At 32.0% G+C, this 25,510-nt stretch overlaps 2 protein-coding genes and 1 long non-coding RNA gene across 4 annotated transcripts in view; 2 read left to right on the top strand and 1 right to left on the bottom strand.

The window, feature by feature from the left end:
* Positions 1 to 25,510, top strand: part of LOC131671233 (uncharacterized) — a 623,217-nt gene that overhangs the window by 217,239 nt on the left and 380,468 nt on the right. The window lies entirely within an intron of this gene.
* Positions 1,735 to 3,868, top strand: LOC131671235 (uncharacterized). The gene is made up of 3 exons (XR_009302522.1): positions 1,735 to 1,906; positions 2,306 to 2,437; positions 3,759 to 3,868. It is a non-coding gene; the product is annotated as an uncharacterized LOC131671235 (long non-coding RNA).
* LOC131671234 (uncharacterized) lies at positions 13,878 to 16,402 on the bottom strand. Its single transcript, XM_058947501.1, has 4 exons — positions 16,070 to 16,402; positions 14,584 to 15,610; positions 14,209 to 14,421; positions 13,878 to 14,138 (listed from the first exon to the last, which is right to left on the bottom strand). Exons 1-4 carry the CDS (start codon positions 16,392 to 16,394, stop codon positions 13,952 to 13,954), a joined length of 1,752 nt encoding a protein of 583 aa, XP_058803484.1. The 5' UTR covers positions 16,395 to 16,402; the 3' UTR covers positions 13,878 to 13,951.

Genomic DNA, 25,510 nt, shown 5'->3' with positions numbered 1-25,510 from the left:
ATTTATATATTAAACTATAAGATATTTGTTGATAAACTACAGAGAGGTTTTGTACTCGAGGCAACGTGTGTCTTCAGTTGCTGGAAGCGGAATGCCGCGCTCAGATAAAAGGCTCATAGAGAGGCACGGCAAATGTCGCTGAGTGCATGCGCACGCACACAAGCAACTCAACAGTTTTTAATTGTAGTGATTGCGTTTTATTTTGATACATTCTGCAAAAAATTATATTAATTTTACATATTACACCTCTGTAATTGATCAAAGTATTTTAATATTTCTATATTATAACGAACGGCATGTAAGTTCGTTATGTCTCTCTCTCCCCAGGAAGCCATCAAATAATAATTATCTATAATAATTAATTATCATGTAAACATGTTTAAATAATTGCAGCGTGGACGTCAGCGAACCGGTAAGTGACGCGATTATAGTTCGATTATCGATATCGACTCGCGGCGCGAACCTCGCGGAGAGGCGAGCCCTTCGAGGAGAGAGAGAGAGTAGGGACAAAAAGTAAGTCTGCTTCCGACCGGCAACGAACAAGCAACCGGCAACGCGAGCTCGCTAATTACTCGAGAGAGCAATTAGGTTTAATAGCCACACACGTGACAACCATCGACGCTGTTCCCGAAAAGCCCAGCGAACACTCGGTGATAGAAGCAGAGAGAAAAAGCGTAAACGCAAGAAGCAATAACGCGATTAACAAATCCTTTGTAAGCGAGCGCGCCGAGAACTACTTGCGAATCTACTGTAGAGCGACTCGTCAGTTCCAGCATTGTAAGTACCAGTCTGTTAACTTGGCTTCTCTCTCTATGGCTCTCTCCTCCTGCGTTGCTTAAATTGCGTATCCTTGTTGAAACCTTACCGCATAGTTGCTTATTTCTTTTCTGTTTTCGTTCGGCCTACGAACCGGCTTCCGTTATACGCGTATTGTCGCTTCGTCCGATTTACAACGAGCAAGTGCGGTTGCCGTTTTCATCTAAGTCGAGTGACCGAGACATTTCGACCGGCTAAAGAGCCGACACGAGTAAGCGGTGTCGCTTTCTCGTTCGAATGGTGCGCGCCGGTTGGCCGTCGCCATTGTGCCTAGCCGCTCTTAACAGGGCGTGCGCGTGCAAGTCCTCGCTGCGTAGCGTGTGCGCAGCTCGTCGGCTGCACTGAAATCTGACGCGAGGCTATCCACGCTGCTATTTGTACTGCGCGCGAACTACGCTATTCTATGCTCGTGTTATGAATAAATGAATTCAATTCACTCCTTTGCTATGTGTCATTTTCCCTCGATTCCTAGTCGTATATGCGATTATGCGCTTTAGCTTCTCCTTGGCTGTCGCGCCTTGTCATACGAAAGCTTACGACACTCTCCGCGGGCCAAGTTTTCGACTCGAGAAGGAGGCAACTGAGCTGCTGGACCCAGGACGTTCGGTGCAGGAGTGCCGATCTGCTCTGGAGAGCCATTCATCTACTTTTCCGCGGTTACTTTTATATAGCGTGTCCCGCTCGAGCGAAGCTGAGCAGGAACCCCGTTATAATATCAAATAACTAATACTGCTATAAATTGGTTCCAGTTCTGGTATAATACAGTCAATATAATAAATAAACAGAGGTAAATTACAGATAAAGCTAAATAAAACATTGAAGTTGTATGTACCAGCAAAATATCAATAATATTCATTTTTAATTTGTATTTTTTGTTATTCTTTGTCGAACAATTATTTTAATTGCAGGACATGGCAAGATAGCGAGAATAGTCACAGTAGTTCTTTAAGAACTACTGTGACCAAATTATGGTGATAGCGATAATTTATCCAAGTTATCAAGTAGCGATACTGATAGTATTATCAGAAAATTAAGACAGCCTTATTCTGATGTATCTGCAGATGATATATATTGCATGATATTTCAAACGGTAATACAATAATATTTATATCTATATTCTTGATTTAATAACTCTTTATTTTTCACTAACTTGCACTAATAATAATTCTGCCTAAAATCATATTATAAAAATATTTATTCGCTTCTCTCAAATTAAAATTATAACAAATAATCTAAATTATTTCAATCACTTTTCAAGTTCAATTATATTATAAAATCTTGCATATATATATTCTTATACTATTACACTATTATACTAGATACTCTTTGTACTTTTATGTAGCAACTAAGTGAATTAAATCACCATTTTTTTCAATATTTGGTGTATCTCTTGTTCTTTCACGTTCAAATAGTACAACTTACATCAATAATACAAATTCTTCCAAGTTATTTATAAAATATTTATAACTATTTCTGTATTACTTTTCAGCAACCGATAAAGGAATAGACGATACTTGTACTTCACATAGATTGACCATGTCGTCTGGTGTTAATATCTCAATCAATAACATTTCAAATACAACATTAGGTCCTGATGCAAATGTTCAACTAAATACAAAAGGTAACGCAGTATTACATTTGTCTGTATCTTAATTTCTGTTTACGTTGAAAAAATCCAGCTGGAAATCCATATGTATTCATATGGAACGTGTGTACATCACATATAACTATAATAAACTCATATAGTTTAAGTTGAACATATTTTTATACCTCCTGCACTAAATTACTTATAATTTTTGTAGATATACAAGCACATGTATATGTATATATATATATGTTGTAACGGGGTGGGTACCGTTTAATTATTTTATTCGCGCAATTCCACCGAAGGGTGCGCGTAATTACCTATGCTCGATACGTTAGTCGGAAAGTAAGAGGGAAACAGATGTCAGTCAACCAACTAACTACAAATGTGAGTGGAAGCAATACGGAATAAACGAGCCGAAAGCACTTGTTAAATATCACGAACGAAAACCTTTATTGTCTTCTTAAATACTACATCAGAATCGGCCCGCGTGTTTACGTTTACATCGGCGCTCGCTCGACAACAACATGCAGTGTCGGGACGCTCACTGCTCTTTGTTAACAGAGCTATTACATGCACGCTTTGAGCACGAGGAATTAATTATTACGCATGCAATCGCGATCGCGAGATTGAGCTGGCCAGCTTTCCTTTATTTAGCAAACGTTCGAAGACAAGAATGCACGATTTGCACTGCGGAAAAGTTTGTCTGTTCTTTCGTCGCGGCTCGCGGATTCGCGCGCACGTGGTTCCGCCCTCGATGGCGAACCTCACACACACTCTCGCTGTCGCGGGGAATGACGCTCCCCTCTGGCTCAGGTCCGCACTCGTTCAGGCACTTCAATCCTGGATCGCGATCTTGGCGGTTTCTGTATCGGCAGCTGACAACGTGACTATCGGCGAATACCTTGATGGTTAGTGCTCCACTGGTTCAATTTCAATCGCGCGCGTTCCGTCTGCTCGCATGCCGAATTCCTTCGTTACGTTTTTCGTCTCCCCGGTAGGTGCTGCCCCCACAGGCAGCAATTAGGTTATATTATTAACGCTAATTTGACGTTTACCGTCACAATGTATGTATATATATACATACATACTAATACATAAATAAATATATATACATACATACATACATACATACATACTAATAAATAAAAAGTGGCAAATAATTATCTGATTTATTAATCAAACGATATGAAGTAAAATCTATTCAATTAACCTTGGAAAAACACTATTAAATATTTTAAATGAAATTTTGAACTGTGTACTTTTTATATTTTTTTGACATTGAATAGTGTTTTTTGTGAATAGACAAATATAAATATCTGAAAGATTTTATATTGATGTATCTATATTTTTTCAGATCGCACTTATTCAGATGCCAACACAGTTGTTCATAATCGATCCTACAGTAACGAACAAAATATTGTCAGTATGATTCTTTTTATTAACATTGAATTTACAAATGTGTATATAAATTTACAAATGTGTAATATATTAAATATAAAAAAATTGTATTTTAATATATTAAATGAATATTTCGATACAATTATTGATAGTAAATGTAAAACTGATTTTGGTAGCTTCTTAACAATGTGTACAGTAATTAATATAACATTATTGCATATTTTTCAATTGAATAGTACAAATAATGTTAAAGTTTCAAATCTTTATAATCTGTATTTATGAATTTACAAAAGACAAATGTGTGCGGATAATGTAAAATTTAGTATAAATTTCTTTTTATTACATAAGAAAAGATTTTTTTCATATTTTGATTTTAACAAAGGCCTGTAATGGATCTGGATTTATAAAAAAAATCTCCCTTAAAATCCTCCTGGATTTCACATGGATTCCATCTGGAAATCCACTCTACTAGAAATTTCTACGTCATTTCTAATACAAGAAACGTGTCTAGACCTAGAAGAATTAACTATTTCTTATGTTGAACTTATCCTTATGCAAGATTCAAAGTAAGATCCAACGAATTTTTCTTACATTAGAAATAACGTAAGAATTTCTAGTAGGAAAATGGTACCTATAAGTACCTCTGTAAGTGAAGATATACATTGTCTATATTTACATTCTATAAGGCCTTAACTGAAAAAAGTGACTTTTTCGAGTTTCGGTTTATATCTTTGTTGCTTTCTCTTTTATGAAAAAAATAATACAAGTATTTTTTAATTGCCTATTGAAAAGTCTACAAAATACGACCATTCACGAACAAAACTTTTAATTTATTGTTGAATTATGAATAATTGAACCACCTGTTTTCAATAAATCATTCGAATAGAAAATATTGATATATACTCTGTTACTATTACAAAATTTTATAGATGATTCTGATATCCAAATCTAAAAACCGTGGATCAAATAGTTTTCTAGTTCTGGTCTTATAAATTAACTATTAAATTAATTATTACCGTACTTATGAAAGTATCAGATAAGATCTGACGTAAGAACTTACATAAGAACTTGTGTAGGAACTCTCGTTAGTTCTTTACATAAGATTATTTATTACAGTATTGAGCTAATATCACATGATTATGAAAACTACTCTGATGGCAGCAGTGACGAAGAAGAAGATTTCAATAATTTTCCTAATAACGCGAATGATAATGTTGACAACAGATTATATAAATTAGATGAAATTATACAGAATGAAGAATATAATGAGCTTCTCGATTTACAGATGGGTGTTAGTAAAATAGAAATGATATTAGCTATTCTGAAATATTGCAAAAAATATCATATACCAACAGAAGGAATCGTTGATATCTTTAAAATGCAAAATATGTTCCTTGATAAGAAGATTTTTCCTGAAAATCGTTATCAGCTTGAAAAACTATTCAATCCCGATGGAGGTAAGGAGTATCACGCTATATGCCCGGAATGTAAAGTTTATCTTGGACTATTTGGTAAGGGGCAGAAAACAATATTTTGTGAAGTATGCGATAGTGACGTAAACTTAAAAAATCCTTTCTTCTGTGATTATTTTGTTGTAATGAACATTAATAGCGAAATACGAAATCTTATCGAAGCAAATAATGACTTCTATATTGATGTTATTTCTCGACAATATGACGAACCTAATGTTTTTTTCGAGATATTTTTGATGGTGAGAGATATAAGCAATTTGTAAAATCATTGCCAGCCCATCACAGAGAGTTTTATTTAACTGTTACATTTAATAGTGATGGCAGTCCAACTTTTAAAAGTTCTAAATTTTCCATATGGCCAATTCAAATTGTTTTAAATGAAATTCCAAAAAATATTCGTTCTATGAAAACTATTACTTGCGCATTATGGTTTGGACGTGATAAGCCAAACATGACATATTTTTTGCGACCTTTCGTAGACTACGTGAATGAACTTTCAGAAAATGGAATAACATGTAAGCTTCAGAATGAAATAAGAAATTCGCATTTGTATGCATTGTGTTGTTGTGTAGACAGTATCGCACGTGCACCTATGCAGGGTACCGTTCAGTTTATAAATTATATTGATAACAAGTTTGGCAGAGCAATCCCTTAAATTTGGTAATTAAAAACAAACACACCACATCAATTATCGATAACGTTTCGTCAGCATGGTCACTGACCTCCTCAGATCTTTATTGAAAAACATTATATAATAATGAAATACAAATAAATACGTCAATACACAAACAATTAAAAGCTTATTTTCCCTACCAAATAAATATTTTCATTTCTCTGCAGTCATCTTCAATCAGTCACATAATCTGTGTAACAAAAATTTTTTGTTAAAGTCAAAATATGATATAAAAACATAGTGGTCAAAACATTTTAGTCAAATCAGTGATCACATCAATAGTTAAAACTGTACTGAAATGAACTTAGACTGAGTTTACAAAGCAAGAAATATTTAGATGTAACATCACTATTCACAAATGTACCAGAGTCTTTGGTTATTGATAGTTTGGAAAAAAGATTTCACCAAATATACAATTACTGTGGAATTCCATTTAAAATTGTTATCGACACTGTAAAATTCTTATTTGCTAACAATTTTTTCCAATTTAATGGAAAATTCTATCAACAGATTTTTGGTACATCAATGGGTTCACCTACGTCCCCTTTGTTTGCTAATTTAGCCATGGAAGATTTGGAAACTAATTGTTTGGCATTACTAAAAGAGAAATATGATTGCATTCCTTTATTTTACTATAGATATGTGGATTATACGATCTTATGTATAAAGAGAGAACATATTGAGATTGTATTGCAAGTTTTTAACAGTTACAATAATCATCTAAAATTTACACACGAACTTGAAAATAATGGCAATATCCCGTTTTTGGATTTAACTTTATCTATTAATGGACATAAAATTATTACAAATTGGTATCAAAAACCAACTTGCTCAGGTAGAATTCTTAATTTTAATTCTAACCACACTGTACAACTTAAACGTAATATTATTTTCAATATGGTAGATAGAGCCGTCCTACTCTCATATAAATTTTTTAAAAAACAAAACTTAGAGAAAGTTAAAAACAGTCTTATTAACAATGATTATCCAATGGACTTTATCGATTATTATTTTATTAAATTTCTGATCTTAGGAGTTATCCCTGTAAATAACTACACTCTTGTTTTTCTTATAAACGTTTCGCAATTCAATTTATTGCCACCTCAGTATACATCTGTTAATATAAAATGAATAATTTCAAAATCAAATATAGTAATAAATTAAATATAAACCTTCGTTTTTTAATATGCTTTGTATTGCAATGTTGATTAAAATAAAAATTATTTCCTCACATATATAACGTCAATATAAAATTATAACATCAATTAAATAATACAATAATTTTTTGTCAGTACGGTATAAACACATCATGTCCAATCAAAATAAAACTGATAGAATACGTTTGTATATGCTCCTAGTAAGTCACTCGCGCTGTATAAGAATAGAAAGAGAAAGATTGACTGGTCTAACAAGAGAGATATGAAGAGTGGGGAATACAAAAGAGGAAAAGAGAGATCAGATCATGTTAATCTCATAATACTATTACTAAATAGATTTAATGATGTTAAATATTCTCGAATATTGGTTGCTTAGATATTTTGTATCTTCTTGTGAATTAATGGTATTATCCGTAATTTTAATGTGTACTGATTCTGCGATGCATCTTTTTTTGTAATTCTGTTCTACATGTATAATTTTTGTGTTATCCCAATCAAATTCATGTTTTGGATTATTCACGATATAAGCTGGTATAGGTAGATGTCTAAATCTAGAGTTACTTGGATCTTGAATCGTTTTTTTACCGAATATTTATGTTCATTGATTCTAGTTTTTAGAGCTCTTTTGCTTTCGCCTATGTAGTTAGATGTACATTGTTTACATTGAACATTATAAACTATACCTGTTTTTTCATATTTTATTAATTTATCTTTATCTAGAACAATAATATTGGATAACTTGTTAGTCATTTTTGGTATGCAAACAAAGTTACTCTTCTTTAATGTTGATTTACATTTATAGAAAAATTCTTTTTCGAATGGAATTGGAAAGTATATTGTCTGTTTTTCGTTATTGTTTTTATTTTGTGTAATGTTATGACTGTATGTATATTTTCTAATGCGATCTTTAATGCACGAATTTACAAATTCTTCAGGATAGTCATTATTATATAATATGTTTTTTACAATAGATATATTATTGCTATGGTAACTTTCATCAGACAACAATATCGATCTATCTACCAGGTTATTAACAATGTTCTTTTTTTGTTTTAATGTGTGGTTTGAGTTATAATTTAAAATACGTCCCGACATAGTTGGTTTTTGGTACCAGTTTGTAATAATTGTATTATTTCTTCTAGTAAGCGATAAATCTAGAAAATCAATAGAACCATTAACCTCTGTCTCGTAGGTAAATTTTAAATGTGAATTATAATCATTAAATGTTCCAAAAACACGATCAAAATCCATGCTCTTAATGCATATTAATGTGTCATCCACATATCGGTAATAAAAAATTGGGTTGATATTAAATTCCTCCTTCAGAAAAAGTAAACATTGTGTCTCTAAATCCTCCATGACTAAGTCTGCAAATAATGCTGATAATGGGTCTCCCATCGAAATACCAAATATCTGTTTATAAGTAGTATTATTAAAACGAAAAAATGCATTATTGAATAAGAAATTAATTGTTGTAATGATTTCGTCAAACATAATCATCGATTTCTTGTGTAATTTTTGGAACCTCTTATATATGCTGTTAAGTATTAAATATCTAGGTATACTTGTAAATAGTGAGACTACGTCGAAAGATACCAATATATGGTCTGTTGGAATGTATATGTTCTCGATACGTTTTTTTAATTCAAAACTATTTTTAATGTGTGATCTAGGTACGTCTATGGATTCTTTAAGAGCCTTGTTGATCAGTTTAGATAGGAAGTGTGTAGGAGTGTTAACTGTGGATACTACAGGTCTGAGTGGAATGTGATTTTTGTGGATTTTTGGAAGTCCATATGCTCTAGCTAGTGTTGTATGGGATTGTGTGAGGATTAATTGGTTAATAAGCATATTCGGGAAATATTTTTTTATGTATCCTTTGTCATTGAAATTTATAAGGAAATACTGAACATCTTTTTGCATTTTGGTTAAAGGGTTATTTTTCTCCCAGATTGTGTAGGTACTGTTATCTGACAACAGCGAATTCATTTTTTCAATGTATTCATTTCTGTATAAGCATACGGTAATGTTGCCTTTGTCAGCTCTAGTGAAAAAAAGATTTTTGTTTTCCTTTAGAAAAATGTTAGTTGCTTTGAGCTTTTGCTAGGTAAAGATAAATTTTTGTTGCTTTGTTCTAGGTAAAGATAAATTAATAAAATATGAAAAAACAGGTATAGTTTACAAAGTAAACAATGTACATCTAACTACATAGGCGAAAGCAAAAGAGCTCTAAAAACTATAATCAATGAACATAAATATTCGGTAAAAAAAACAATTCAAGATCCAAGTAACTCTAGATTTAGACATCTACCTATACCAGCTCATATCGTGAATAATCCGAAACATGAATTTGATTGGGATAACATAAAAATTATACATGTAGAACAGAATTACAAAAAAAGATGCATCGCAGAATCAGTACACATTAAAATTACGGATATTACCATTAATTCACAAGAAGATACAAAATATCTAAGCAACCAATATTCGAGAATATTTAACATCATTAAGTCTATTTAGTAATAGTATTATGAGATGAACATGATCTGATCTCTCTTTTCCTCTTTTGTATTCCCCACTCTTCATATCTCTCTTGTTAGACCAGTCAATCTTTCTCTTTCTATTCTTATACAGCGCGAGTGACTTACTAGGAGCATATACAAACGTATTCTATCAGTTTTATTTTGCTTGGACATGATGTGTTTATACCGTACTGACAAAAAATTATTGTATTATTTAATTTATGTTATAATTTTATATTGACGTTATATATGTGAGGAAATAATTTTTATTTTAATCAACATTGCAATACAAAGCATATTAAAAAACGTAGGTTTATATTTAATTTATTACTATATTTGATTTTGAAATTATTCATTTTATATTAACAGATGTATACTGAGGTGGCAATAAATTGAATTGCGAAACGTTTATAAGAAAAACAAGAGTGTAGTTATTTACAGGGATAACTCCTAAGATCAGAAATTTAATAAAATAAAATTATCAAATATCAGGAGTGTAAACATAAGAAATATTTATCGATTATTGCATTTGCCGCCGACTTCGTATGCAAAAATATAAACTCACAGAAAACAATAATAATATGGCTAAAAATAAGAATAATATTGATTTATCAAGGGTAGATTTTTCTATTTCATTACCGTTCCACAAAAAGTTTTTCTTTACTTGTAAATCTAAACTAAAGAAATTTAATATTTTTTGTATTCCATTGATGAATAATAAATTAAATAGTATAATTACACTGGGAAAAGATAGGTTGGACAAGTGGGCAGAAACTAATGTTATTTATAAGTTCTCTTGTGGTAATTGTGATTGTTCATATGTGGGGCAAACAAAAAGACAACTAAAAACTAGAATTTATAAACACAAAAGTACACCTTCTGATAAATTACTATCGATCCGGCTACACATTAAACAAAGTCCTTCACACAGTTTTGATTTTGATAATGTTATGATTTTACATAGAGAGAGTAACAGACAGAAAAGATTGATTGCTAAAATGATTTACATTAATATTAACAATAACACTATTAATAGACAAGAAGATACCAAATTTTTAAGTAAACAATATCAAAGATTATATGAATATATCAAAAATTAGGTATGCATTGTATAGAGACTCGTTAGTTGATGGCATTGATGTTTGACTAGCATATTCCTTGTTTACTATAGTGTTGCCCGTATGTACAGATAAATACACTGTAAAATTTGTTTTATAAGTTGTATGTATATCGCCGATCTGCGATATACTTTGAAGCAACTATCCTCCCTAACCAACTATCAATAACTCACCTCGTTATAAATTGACTACGCTTATTTTTTCTTGCTTTGTAAACACAGTCTAAGTTCATTTCAGTACAGTTTTAACTATTGATGTGATCACTGATTTGACCAAAATGTTTTGACCACTATGTTTTTATATCATATTTTGACTTTAACAAAAAATTTTTGTTACACAGATTATGTGACTGATTGAAGATGTACTGAAGAGAAATGAAAATATTTATTTGGTAGGGAAAATAAGCTTTTAATTGTTTGTGTATTGACCGTATTTATTTGTATTTCATTATTATATAATGTTTTTCAATAAAGATCTGAGGAGGTCAGTGACCATGCTGACGAAACGTTATCGATAATTGATGTGGTGTGTTTGTTTTTAATTACCAAATTTAAGGGATTGCTCTGCCATACTTGTTATCAATATAATTTATATATAAAAATGGAGAGTACAAAAAATTCTTATACCGTTCAGTTTAATGGGTACTACGGCTGCAATTGGTGTTTGCATCCAGGTGTACGGGTTCGTCATGACACTGATTATTCTATAAAGTATCCTATACTAGATGAATATCCTGAAAGATGAATCGCAGATGCCACATTTCAGCTAATGCAGAGAGCAGTTGAATTAAATGCTCCCATCTTTGGCGTAAAAAATGTTAGTCCTTTGTTGCTTTTGAACAAGTTTAACATAATAGATGGTTTTGTTCCATGTCCAATGCACTGCGTTGATCTAGGTGTAGAGAAGCAATTTTGCAACTATTGGTTCGCTTCATCTAATGAGCCTTATTCAATTCCTAAAAGTAATATAAGAATCATTCAGCAACATATGAAAAAATTTAAAGTACCTACTCAATTAGTGCGATTATCACGTTCATTAAGTGATCGGACTTACTGGAATGCAGTAGAGTGGTCGGATTGGATTCTTTTTTACAGTATACCTATATTAAAATTATTATCACAAGAGATCCCAATATTTGAAGAGTATATGAATCACTGGTCTTGGTTAGTCGAATCGTACTATATATTACTGCAAACCGAAATAAGTGTAACAGAATTAGAAAGAGCAGATTTCCTTTGAAAAAAGTTTGTTTCTAGCACGAAACTTCTTTATACCGACGATGCGATGTCCTATAACGTTCACCAACTATTATACCTAACACAGAGTGTTACAGATTTGGGCCCGTTGTATGCACATAGTGGTTACGTATTCGAATCAGGTAACGGAAGAATTAAAGCAAGTATTTATGCTGCAAAAGGCGTCTTAAGTCAGGTCTGTCGGTATTTATCTTTAGAAGAAAGTATTATTAAATTAGAAAAACACGTGAAAACAACAGAAGATTCATTGTGTATAGAGTATGTGAAATATTTATACATATAATGGATTCATTGAAAAAACTGTTAAGTTTACATATAGATATATTGGGAGAACAATAACGAATGAAGATATTATAGCACAGTTCCAACTTCCAATCGGAAAAATAAGGGCATGTGAAAAACTAGTTAAGGACGGCTGTACATTTAAATCGTACGAAAAGTCATTATATCGATCTGATAACTCAGTTGCAATATTGAAAAATGGAGATTACATAGAAATTCAACAATTTCTCGTGAATATGGAGAATGGAAATAAGTACACCACGTACAAAAAGATTGCAATAAGCAATGACGATCATCTAATAACTAATGAGTTACACTGCATAAAGCAAGTAATAGGAGTAAATATGAATACCGATATAACAGAAACTAATAATATTGATAAAGCATGTGTTTATTTAAGTGTTGATTGTAATGATTACATTTTATCTCTTCCTAATATGTATTGGAAATAAAGTAACATTAATAATATTTTTATACGAGGTGTGTTCAAAAAGTAAGGTGACTTTGTATTTTTAAGAAAAAATATTTATTTATTTATCACTATTTATGTTGTCCCCTTCAAAGTAATCCCCCTCTGTTAAGTAACAACTTTTAAATTCACTTAATCCTGATATATGTAATAATGTAATGTAAAAAAAAAAAAAAAAATTTATATGTATTAGGGTCAAAATTATAGTTCATCGAAAAACCGTGCGCACGGGGTCCTCCGATTTTATTGAAAATTAGTACACGTATTCTACATAAGAAAAAAAGAAACTGCCCAAAATTTCAGCCCCCTAGTTAAAAATTAGGCCCACAGGATTGTTTCAAAGATCAAAAAATCGCCTTTTTTAAGCGTTTTTCGACCTATTTTCAGTTGCTTCTCAAATCTCGAATTTTAAAGCTACTTGAACGAGCAGGGGCTCATTTTCTTTGTCTTCTCAAGAGCTTTATAGCGCCGTAATATAAAATATAGGTTCGTGTAATAATAAGAATCCTAGAGACCCAAAAGTGCAGAGTGATTTTTACGATTTTTGCCTATGTTCAAGGGCCGTAAGACAGTGAATTTTCAATATTTACAATTTTTAAAGTACGGCATTGGATAGCTCTTGAAAAGACAAAGAAAATGAGACCCAGCCCATTTCTGTAGATTCAAAAGTGACGGAGATATGCTACTTTAAAAATAGCTATTTTCGTGAAAATCGCGTTTTTTGCTGATTTTGACCTAGCTGGAAAAAAATCTACCTGTTTCGATTTGTCTCAAAATTTCAGAGGATCTTCTTCAAGTGTTCCTCAACAGAGTGCAATAATTTTTTTTCTGTATATCGGCTGATTTGTGTGCTTTTTCAGCTATGAAATATGCGAGTTTTCAGATTTTTCGTACGAGAACGATCAATATTCATCGGTTTCTCTATCTTCTAAGTTTCATAAACGTAATTTTCAGCAAACAGTCATAATTGTATACTCCAAAGATTAATTGAAAATCATAAACTATATTTACATACTTACTGTGCATAATTATTTGGGTTAGTTGCGTAGGTTTCGACAGGAACTTTACGAAGTATTACTCAAAGCTACACATTCAAGTGTTGATGTATTTCAATATAATTCAAGGGATATAATTAATCTTTCTACAACAATTGAAATAAAAAGAAATCGAATTCTTATCAGTACAGCAATAGAAATATGACTAGTCGAATATATTCACAATAAATGATTCTTGGTCGGAAGAATAAAATTTCACTTTCATAGTTTTTTGATCAATTGGTTCAAAAAAGTGATATTGTCTGGTATCCTTAACAGTTTTTGCTGATGAAAACCTCTTAGCGAGTGATTTTCCTCTTGCCTCAACTGCACTATCATCAACATACAATATTCTGTAAAGAAAGTGTACATATATAATTTGTTTGACTAAATTTTCGGCAAACTTCTATCATATTAACTTACTTTATCTTTGATTCTTTAGTGGACAAATAATCGTGCATTTGCTTTGCATTCAAAATTTGAACTCTTTGCTTCGATGCTTTTCTTGCAATGCGCTTTACCACAGCCCCTATACCATCACATGCACTTTTACCATGAGATGTAGCGAAAAAATTGTAGGAAACTATTTTCAGTCCAAAGTCTTTTTCATGATAGCACAAATTCCCAAAATGATTTCTGAAAATGATATAGAATATCAATTCTATTAAGTCTTTTCTTTGAAAGAATACATTTTTTTGATAGGAGTATAGCAACACACAAATAAAAAAAATTTTTACTATTAATTTACAACAAAATACTTGTAAAATAAATATAGTATTGTACAAATTTCTTTCTCACTTATTTTTGAACTGTGTTGGAGCTCCGTCAGAAAAATAAATGATTTTTGTTATCCATGAAAATCTAGATTTGATGTCATTGATAATAGCTTCCATAAATATATTTACAGAGTACGCTTGGTGTATTGAAGTTTCTGAAATAACGCAAAAACATTCGACTTTCAAGTCCATTGCTGCCTGCTCTTTGTAATATAATGTAGCAGTAAAGAGTGTAGCATTCGTATTGTTGAAGTAGAATCCTTGAGTGGAATTTTGACAAATAAAAGCATAATTCTCAGCAAAATCCATTATGAGTACTCCAGTATCACTTGCCAAATTTTTTAAAGTGTCATTCAGATTTTCTTTCTGTTTATAAGAAATAAAGTGATGTCGAGTCATATCCCAAATATTGTCTGTTAATTTATCTAAAAATTCATCTATTGGTTCAGTAAACCCGGTCAGAGTGACCCTAGTGGACGTTGAAGTTTCTTTATTTCCAGTATCAACAGTGGCAGAAGCCCAATTACTGTATTTTACATTTTCAATATTTTCAACAGGAATGTTCGCTCTCAAAAATTCCTCAATTCCACTTTCCTGAGGGCAATCATCACATTCATTGAACATGCAAAGTTTACTGTTAAGGGAGCAAACACCAGCTTCAATAACTTTTATGTAATTCAAAGTGGGCTGAACAGCAGCTAACTTCAGTCTTATGTTTTCATGTATAGGACAAACACATATATTATGGGTGCCAGGATCGCCAGCAAAAACACACTGTTTAGGCTTCAGACTTGTAAAAAATGCCAAGCATGGTACAACTTCGCGGTTGCTGTCTTCTTTCCAATTGTTATATAAATCACGCAAGTCATAAATTAAAATTTTTTTCTGAGCTATTTCAGACGGCTGGCCAGGAACTTTGATTGTTACACATTCCTTTGATCCACTACACATTATCGTATTTGAATCATTTAAGTAGTAGTCAACAATTTCGTTTCTGATTTCAAGCGAAATGCGAAGATAAGATTTCTTGACACGTCGTCCCAAAATTCCTAGATAAATAAATTGGAATATGAATTATACAATTTCTCCATAGTATTAACGACAATTATTTCACGAATTCACTCCATTTCAAAATAGGACTAAGAATTGACAATAATAAAAAATCTCATAAATTAGCAAAACACCTTTTTATTGCTTGAATTTTGTTCATCTTACTTATTAAGAATTTTGCAGTAATCTATGTGTACTTGAAATGAAGAAAAAAAATCCTTCATTTTTAAATGAAACGATCATTTAATTTAAAGTTTAGTAGAATTTGAAATTTAGATTACGAAAATTTCGATGAAAGTATATTACGTAAATGAAACTTTTATTTTTTATTAAAATAACATTCTCCGTCCTTATATATAAAAATATCTCTATGATTGGTAGTAACGAGATTCATTTTCAACTGTTAAATAATAGACGAGTGTTTAAGGGATTTACAAATAATTAAATGCATAACTCACCATGCTTTTCCCTCAATTTTCTGGCCTCAATAAATGCATGATAGGAACATTGTAAGTACTCTTCAGCTGTTTTGAAAGTCCAATCATCTGGCAACAATGTTAATAAACTAACTTTATCATTAAATGATTTGCAAGTGTCCAATCTTGACTTTAGGTTTGAAAGTATATTTTTGAACCAAGAACTTTCTTTATGAATTTTATCTAGATTTTTGAAGTCTGGCAATTGAATATCATACGCTTGTTCAAAGGAACACGATGTTTCATTTACGATAGTCTGTATACACTCAATGCCTTTATTTACTAAGCGCTCATCAGTGAATTTCATTCGTTTGAATGGAGGAATATCAAATGTGGTCAATATTTCTTGAAACTTCCTTTTTTTTTGACTATTGGTGTCGAACACTGAACCTGGAGTATTGTCTTCTGACGTTAGAGATTGACTGTAATTACTTGAAAATGAATTTGAATCGGTTGCACTCACTAGGAGCAAAGGCTTGTCTTTTAATTTCTCTAGATCTGAAATATTGGATTGTACTTGGATTTTACAAGCATTGCATATTTTTTGCTGTATCGTCAATTTCAAATTGAGGGCTTGTTGAAAATACTCTATAAAACTTTGATTTATAAATTCCAATTCACTGATACATTTATTCCGATGTCTTTGGAACGGATCAATGCAAGATTTGAATTGGGTGTTATAATCATCAATTTTTTTGTTCAGCTTGATCAAGCAATTGGGACAGATTTTTTGACCAGGTATCAAACTGACATTGCAAGCTGATTTACTTATTTCTGAATATTCCAATGTTATTTCTCTCAATTGAGTTTTAACTGTTGCATTGTGTGCGTTCCATGGGTCCACGCATTTTTTTTGTGACACTGAATAATATTTTAAAAATTTACTGTAATGATGATTGCAAATTGTTTGGTGCTGTGTTTGTTCCAAATCAGTTGAGAGTGCAGATAATCTCAAAAGAAGGATTTTAAGCTCATCTCCTTCAAGTGTTTCTAAGTTTTTCAGAAAATGTATCTGTACAAAACTATCTAAATGGCAATCTTCATTGAAAAGTTTGCCGATACTACATTTTTCGTTAGATTCCATGATTTCTAAATATATATAGGCACTCACATCTGAATATTTAACGACGTATTAAAAAAGAAATACTATTCGTTTTGGTATTTATTCTTTGATGCTTATTCTTACAAGTATACTTGAACCAGTGGTAAGATATTTTGAATGTTCTTCATTACTAGGAAAGTTCTTTTATTCTTCAAAAACGTATATTATGTCTCTTCATGTTGATACAATAAGAGAGTGAAATCATCTGTTAACAAATTACATCACTAATAAATTACATTAATTTCGTAATCATATAAGTTGTTATTAAATTCCTTAGATTATAATTATTTATTAAGATAGGTTTCTGGTGAAGTTATCGACCAAAAAAATTGAATTTTATATTGTATTTCATCGTGTGTTTTATCATATGACTTATCATGTAATTATTCATGTGATTTGAGAAAAAAATTTGTATTACGTGATTTCTTGTTGATCATATGATTGCTCATATGATCTGTCATATGAAAAATCATATAATCTACACTGTACCTACTGTACAACAGTTAAGATGCAAGTATGCCTTTTTCTTATATAATATTATAGTTAGGTAAATTTTAGGAAGCTTTAAGGGAGTACCACACCAAATCGAAATAATGTAGAGAAAATTATGAAACTTGGTACATAGTACCATTTTGACACTAGAAAGACCTAGTTAAAGTCTCAAGAGCTGAGGTTGGCTCTGAAGCGAATTATAAACAATTGATTTTTTGCTCTTTCAACACGGTCTCTTATGGAAATTGCAAATTTTTTGATACATTTTCGTACGAATTTCGAAAGAAAACGTAGAGATTTTAGTAATCTTTTGTGTTCGATAAAAACGATATCTAAGGATCATTTTGAGACATTAAAAACATTGATTCATTGGTTATTAGTTGGTTAAATGTTATGATGCATTACAAAACACCGTCTTTTCGCGATATATATTATAGATATAACCTGCAATGCTGTACTCAGCTACCGCGTGAGTCAAACCTAACTTAACTCTGCTTTGTCTCGCATAGTTGGTGTGGTACTCCCTTAAATAAGCAACAATAATTAAATTGAATTTACAATTACAATAAATTGAATGCAAGAAAGTAGTGATATCTATCAATCTATTGGCAAGCATTAAATAAAAATTATCCTTTTTTATCTAAAATAATTACGTTTTTTATCCCGCTTGCGCTGGACCTGAACTTATGTAAAATTTATTAATGAATTGATAATGGATTTCATTCAAAAATTAATGAAATTGATGATTTTTCAATTGACAGTTGATCTTGGGAGTGGAATGCAGGTCCAGCGCAAGTGGCATAAAAAACGTAATTATTTTAGATAAAAAAGAATAATTTTTATTTAATGCTTGCCAATAGATTGATAGATATCACTACTTTCTTGAATTCAATTCATTATAATTGTAAATTCAATGTAATTATTGTTCCTTATTTAAAGCTTTCTAAAATTTACCTAACTATAATATTAGATAAGAAAAAGGCATACTTGCATCTTAATTGTTGTACAGTAGGTACAGTGAGATATCACTAACATTCTTACAGTCATTAATGTTTAATTACATTAATAATCATCAGTGTTATATCAAATATGTGGCAATTACTGTAATATGAATAATAACTTAGCCAGTTACAGGTAATAAATGATAATTTTTTGAATAAGCAATTTGTTTCATACGTATTCAGGTATAGGAAATTAGTTAAGTTATCTGAGCCAAAAGAATTTTTTTATCTTATTTAGAGCCATAATTTATGTTTTACTAAGTATATAATAATAATATATTGAATAAAAAATTGTGAAAATAATTTTACAGATATTATGTAAACTTTTTTGTATGAAAATGTGTTAAACTTTATGCCAGGTTATTAGTCGAAGCCAGTCGAATAATTTGGATTTCTGTAACTGGGTACCGGGGCCATATAAGTGACATTTAAATGAACCTTTCATGCCAATTGACATATTCCATAATCAAAAAGAGTAATGATTCATGTGTGTTCATAGTTATGAAGTATAAAGCTACATTAATTGTAAAGTTGAAATTGTGATTTAACTAGATGCTTAACCTAACTTTTCCACTTTTTATTTTAAGTATTGATTAAATATTGTTTTGATTAATGATAAGTTTTGGTAAGTTAATTTTAGAATGTTGAATGTACAAAAAACGAAATAGATAAATGAATGGCACTTACATATAATATTCCAATAATTTTAAGAAGACATGATATTCACACAAATTATTGTAATATTTGTAAAAAGTTATTTAAATGACGTCAGTGGAATATTCTGAATCAATAAACAAATCTGCGAACTCACCCAAAGAAATTTTTTGAATTAACTATTCAGGTATATGCCAAACTTGACAATCAATACTTTTTGATACGAGTCTCAATGCAGCTGTTGCTAATTATTAATCTTTATACGTAATGCAGTCTCAACTGTATGACCGAATGTCAATAAAAAGAATCTTATTTGTAAATCAAGTACACACCAAGATATTTATGAAAGTTATATAAATAAATGTAGATGCAGATTGTGCCTTTTTATACCTTTATAACTAATGATGAAATTTTTTTATACTAGTTTACTTTTGAAATTACGAATGACTTTCATGTAGAATAAAATGACAAAGGAATTACAGTTAGTTAATTATAATTTCATCAAGTTTCCTACCAAAAATAACAGGATTGGAAATATTGTACAAAAAATTATTTTGGCCACATCTAGATGCAAAAGGGAGTGCTTGAACTTAGGCTTGCAAAGTCCTGAATATAACTGAACAGTCGGTTGAAAACATAGCCCAATAAAATCTCTCTGGGATTATAATTCTGTTTTTCCATACTCAATCTATGTGATAAATTTCAAAAGCTTAGATCTAAACTTGACATCAACAGAACTTTCACAAAAAACCTACCTTAACTGTTTGTACTAGTAAAAATTTGATTGAAATATTAAATGTTTTCTCCTTCAGTCAAGCAGATTTTGAAAACACTAATTATAAATCTAAATCAGAATTATGTTTTAGAACATTAATAATTGAATATTGACAAAATTCTAAGTCATCCAAAAAATTTAGTTTTAATAACATTAAAAAATATGAGTATTAATTGGCAACTCATTGACATGTAAACTTAGACTAGATATTTTCTATAACTAATTTTAAAAAATTCTTTGAGGATTTTGTTGTAAAATATTGATGGTTAGATTTGAAATATATGTCGTCACATGAAAAAATATTATGAGATCAATTAATATTTACTATTTTCTGAATACTTGCAATCTAGAACGTAAGAAATCATACCTAAATACTTCCATTGATATTAGTGAAAGTGTCTTGAAATAGGCTTGTAAAGAAAAGAACAACAGGAGCCTAGATTCCAAAAATAGAAGTAATATATATCTGATGATAGACTTTTCAACGAACGTTTTTTTCGCAAGTCATAAAAATCTGAACTCATAAATTAAATTGATAAAATTCAAACTCTATATTTAGATCATGAATATCATGATGGTCTATGTACGGTGCATGACGAACCTAAATATGCTTAGTTGTCGGACCATTGGCAATTCAACGATACCAGTGGCGACGCCCTGGCGGTTCGAAACCAAAGCTGCACAACGAAGAATCAAAAATAAACATGTGAAACGAAGCAATTAAATTAAACTAAATATATTCTCATGTGCTCAAAGCTCAGAAAGTATTTGAAATGGATACAGAAATTAATTAGCTATTTTTTTAAATTAAAATATTATTGAAAAATTGCTGAGATTTTATTTAATTTAATTTCCAATTTGTGAGTATTACCGGAATGCAGAATGTTTATTTTATATTTTGATCTGCTGATTACGACATTCCAGGCTAGATTGCCGAAAAAATAATAACTTACCCCCTCAAGAGGGGGATCATTCTACATTCGGCAATACTTAAAACTAAAAAATTAAATGGAATAGAAACTCAGCAACTTTTTAAAAACTTGTTATTTAAAAAAAAACAGATAATTTATTTCTCCATCCATTTCAAGGATTTTTTTGGGCTTGCAGCACACAAGAATATATATTTTTTTAATATAATTGCTTCGTTCCATCACGCACAGGAGTACCGAAATTCTGAAGTAAAACAATAATTGTCTTATGAATTTCAACATTTCAGCACTTCCCAGTTATACTTGCAACTGAACTACTGATTTGATTTGACAATAGTCTCTATGCATCAGTAACCTATTTGCATGGAGGCTGTACCTTTTTTGAAAGACGTATGAGGGAGGATGATTAACAAATACTTTCTCAATGCTATTGGTGAGTGGCGCATGAACGCTTCCAAAAGATAAATTTTATAAATAATTTTGTAAAGAAGTATAAAAACGCTTTAGTACTCAAACACATGAATCGTACCTATGCTACCTTAAAATAATTTATATGACAGATTGAGGTAGTTCAAAGTATCAAGCAAATATGTATACATCATAAGATTTCTAAAATTTCATACACGGTAAACTCATGTGTTTAAATTAAAACGCTTCAAGTGACGTCACCCATAAGAAATACATTGTCACCGATTAAAAACACTTTAAGGCGTGTTAAATCGATGACAATGTATTTCTTATGGGGTGACGTCATTTTCTACACTTAAAGCGTGTTAAATTAAAACACATGGGTTTACCGTGATATACGCTGCCTCTTTGAAACTGATCTATCTAAGTATAGTTTAAGATTTTTAATTAATCTGTGGAGTATACAATTACGACTGTTTGCTGAAAATTACGTTTATGAGACTTAGAAAATAGAGAAAAAGATGAATAGATATTGATCGTTCTCGTACGAAAAATCTGAAAACTCGCATATTTCATAGCTGAAAAAGCACACAAATCAGCCGATATACAGAAAAAAAATTATTGCACTCTGTTGAGGAACACTTGAAGAACATCCTCTGAAATTTTGAGACAAATCGAAACAGGCAGATTTTTTTCCAGCTAGGTCAAAATCAGCAAAAAACGCGATTTTCACGAAAATAGCTATTTTTAAAGTAGCATATCTCCGTCACTTTTGAATCTACAGAAATGGGCTGGGTCTCATTTTCTTTGTCTTTTCAAGAGCTATCCAATGCCGTACTTCAAAAATTGTAAATATTGAAAATTCACTGTCTTACGGCCCTTGAACATAGGCAAAAATCGTAAAAATCACTCTGCACTTTTGGGTCTCTAGGATTCTTATTATTACACGAACCTATATTTTATATTACGGCGCTATAAAGCTCTTGAGAAGACAAAGAAAATGAGCCCCTGCTCGTTCAAGTAGCTTTAAAACTCGAGATTTGAGAAGCAACTGAAAATAGGTCGAAAAACGCTTAAAAAAGGCGATTTTTTGATCTTTGAAACAATCCTGTGGGCCTAATTTTTAACTAGGGGGCTGAAATTTTGGGCAGTTTCTTTTTTTCTTATGTAGAATACGTGTACTAATTTTCAATAAAATCGGAGGACCCCGTGCGCACGGTTTTTCGATGAACTATAATTTTGACCCATTAGTATTATGTATAATTGCGCCACGCGTATTAGTCGTACGCATTTAGCGCGCTTGGGCAGTTCGGCGGCCACGTAGTAATGCAGTGACTGCGTAGTAACACTTTCGCGCTGCATTACTGTATCGCCCACGCCTAATAAAGCAGTTTCGTGCCAGAGTTAATCACGTCCAGTCGTGCCACAGTTCAATTCTCTTCAGAATTACGTACAGTTTTTATTCAGTTCTTTTGAAATTTTTGTCCTTCTTGTTTACAATCAGTTTTCATCTCAGTTTCTTGTCAACCAGTTTTTATTATTATTTTCTAAAATCAGTATATTTATATTCTTTTTATCAATGATTAACGTATACGCGTGACGAAATCGCGAATGCGTTAATAAACGTATTATAATATATATATATACGTATACAGCGTACGATCAGGCAAATTCCAGCACAATTACTTATTGCACGGACAACAGTTATTATAAGGACTAGCTAAAATAAAAGATTATATTTCTTGGACAAATATTCTAACAATATACACTGTGGCGGTAAACGTCAAATTAGCGCTGATAACCTAACTTAATTGCTGCCTGGGAGGGCAGCACCTACCGGGGGGACGAAATACGTAACGAAGGAATTCGGCGCGTGATTGAAACCGAACTAGTGAAGCACTGGCCATCATCACGTTCGCTCGCCTTTGTTTCGCTAACGCCGATTTACGTGCCGCCGATACCGGAAGCCTACAAAAATACGTGCCAGTGATCCAGAGAAGTGCCAGGACAATAACCGCCGTTGACGTGGTGCCACACACCTGCAGAGGGAAGGAGCACGAGCCGCTGAAGGAGAGTGTGTGAGGTTTCGCCATCGAGGGCGAAACCGTGTGCGCGCGAATTCGCGACCGGCAAAGATAAATAAGACAGTTCCGCGCAGTGCGACTACTTTTCGTCCGCTCCGTACACCTGTAATAACAAGGTAAGCTGGCCAGCTTAATCTCGCGATCGCGGTTGCATGTTTAATGATTAATTTCTGAAATCCGAAGCGTGCATGTAGCGGCTCCAGTAACAAAGAGCAGCGAGCGTCCCGACAATATGTGTTGTCGATGAGCGAGCGTCGATGTAAACAAACGCGCGGGCCGACCTTATGTAGTATTTGAGTAATAATAAAAGGTTCTGTCCGTGTTACTAATAAGTGTTTTTCGACTCGCTTAATTCTTATTGCTTCCACTCACTTTTTCCTAGATTAGATGACTTATTGGTTGACTGACGCCTGTCTCCGCAGTCTCTCCGGACTACATTTTGAGCATAGATTATTACGTTCGCCCTTTCGACAAAGTCGCGCGAATAAAAATATAATTAAACGGTATTACCCCGTTACAACACATATATATATAACTATATAAATTCAAGGACAAGTCTATTAATAATAATAACAAATAAACATTTAATAAGTAAGTAACTCAAGGTTCATTATTATAAAACTGTCTTCTTCTTACTTATTTTTCTAAAATAATAATAATTCTTGGAGTAATTACCATTTGGCAAATTCCACGTATTCATTATGTGTGTAACTACATATATATATATATGTGAATACATATATATATATATGTGTGATTAATAAATTCTTAATTATTTTGGCTTTGGCATTTTATTCTCGCGATTCTTTTTATTTATTGTTATAAATACCGCTCGCGCCGACCGGTCGGACTAGCGTCATACGACCTCTACGAAAACGTCGTATGATAGCCTACGCTGACGAAGTGTTTAACAATTAAGCGCGTTGTCAGATAATATGATATGCATGTGTATAAGATAAATAGTACGTCTGCGATATTTTGATTATATTTAAAAGAACTTAATTTCAAATTGCTCGTCAAACGTAGCCACGAATATTACATGGAAAATAATTTTATTTTTTTTTAGAGTTATGTAAACGTATTGACATTGAGTAATCACACGCTGTAGTTTGTTTTACGGATATATACTATATCGCTAAATTCACCATAATACCCTGTGAAGTAATCTTTACTAATTTACTTAATTACCATTTATGTCCCATAAAGATACTTATGTATAAATTATATTTATTAAATAACTTGCGAGCGTTAAGTGAGCGGGGCCTCATACATGCAGCAATTCACCACGTCGAGTTGTAGTGTCACTCGTTTGCTAAAAGTACACTAACGACGTGTGTGTCAACCCGAAACCACCTCACAGATGGTAGCAGAGCGTGGTTTATTGCTGTTTTAACGCTCTTAATTAATTAATTATTAACTTTTAATATCAAAAAAAAAATTTAATTTTGATATAAAAAAAAAAAAAAAACACAGTTGTTATTACCGGTGACGGTGTCACACACGTTGTGCAGTGTGTGCACTCGTCCCACCGCACCGATTGTTGTTGTCGGTCTTTTATGCACCCGTTGCGCAGTGTATACTCCCACCTCACAACTCGCTAACAATATGCACAGCTCCCTGGATCTCACTCGGAAACAAAAGGACTCGTTGTTGCCTCTGACTCGTCGATTACGATGTAGCCGGACTGAAGGACACAGTCATACTGGCTAGCTAACTCTCCCCTCCCGGTCATTGCCCCTAACGCGCCCTCTCTCTCTCTCTCTCTCTCAAACCGATCGCGGCTGTTACGCTCAGCCGCTTAGTAACCCATGCGAGTCTAAACGATTTTCGGCAATCGTTGCACTATATATATATCTACCTTAAACCTGTAAGCGATCCCTATGATAACGTTTTAAATACGTTAAAATAGAAGGATAATATTATACGATTAGTGTAGAAATCAGGGATAAGACTGATAGTACGCATTCGCATTATTTGA

Source organism: Phymastichus coffea, unplaced genomic scaffold (genome assembly GCF_024137745.1).
Source record: "Phymastichus coffea isolate CEN01 unplaced genomic scaffold, Cenicafe_Pcof_1.1 PCOF00121, whole genome shotgun sequence".
Classification (NCBI taxonomy): Eukaryota; Metazoa; Arthropoda; class Insecta; order Hymenoptera; family Eulophidae; genus Phymastichus; species Phymastichus coffea.
The sequence above is the reverse complement of the archived record's forward strand: the minus strand, read 5'-3'. Positions and strand labels throughout refer to the sequence as shown.

Excerpts from the sequence above, each read along its gene's own strand:
- LOC131671234 (XM_058947501.1), bottom strand. The coding sequence starts at position 16,394 with ATGAAATTCACTGATGAGCGCTTAGTAAATAAAGGCATTGAGTGTATA. Across the intron at positions 14,422-14,583 it reads CCAACACAGTTCAAAAATAA|AAATCATTTTGGGAATTTGT; the intron begins GTGAGAAAGAAA and ends TATCATTTTCAG. Across the intron at positions 14,139-14,208 it reads ACTAAAGAATCAAAGATAAA|AATATTGTATGTTGATGATA; the intron begins GTAAGTTAATAT and ends CTTTCTTTACAG.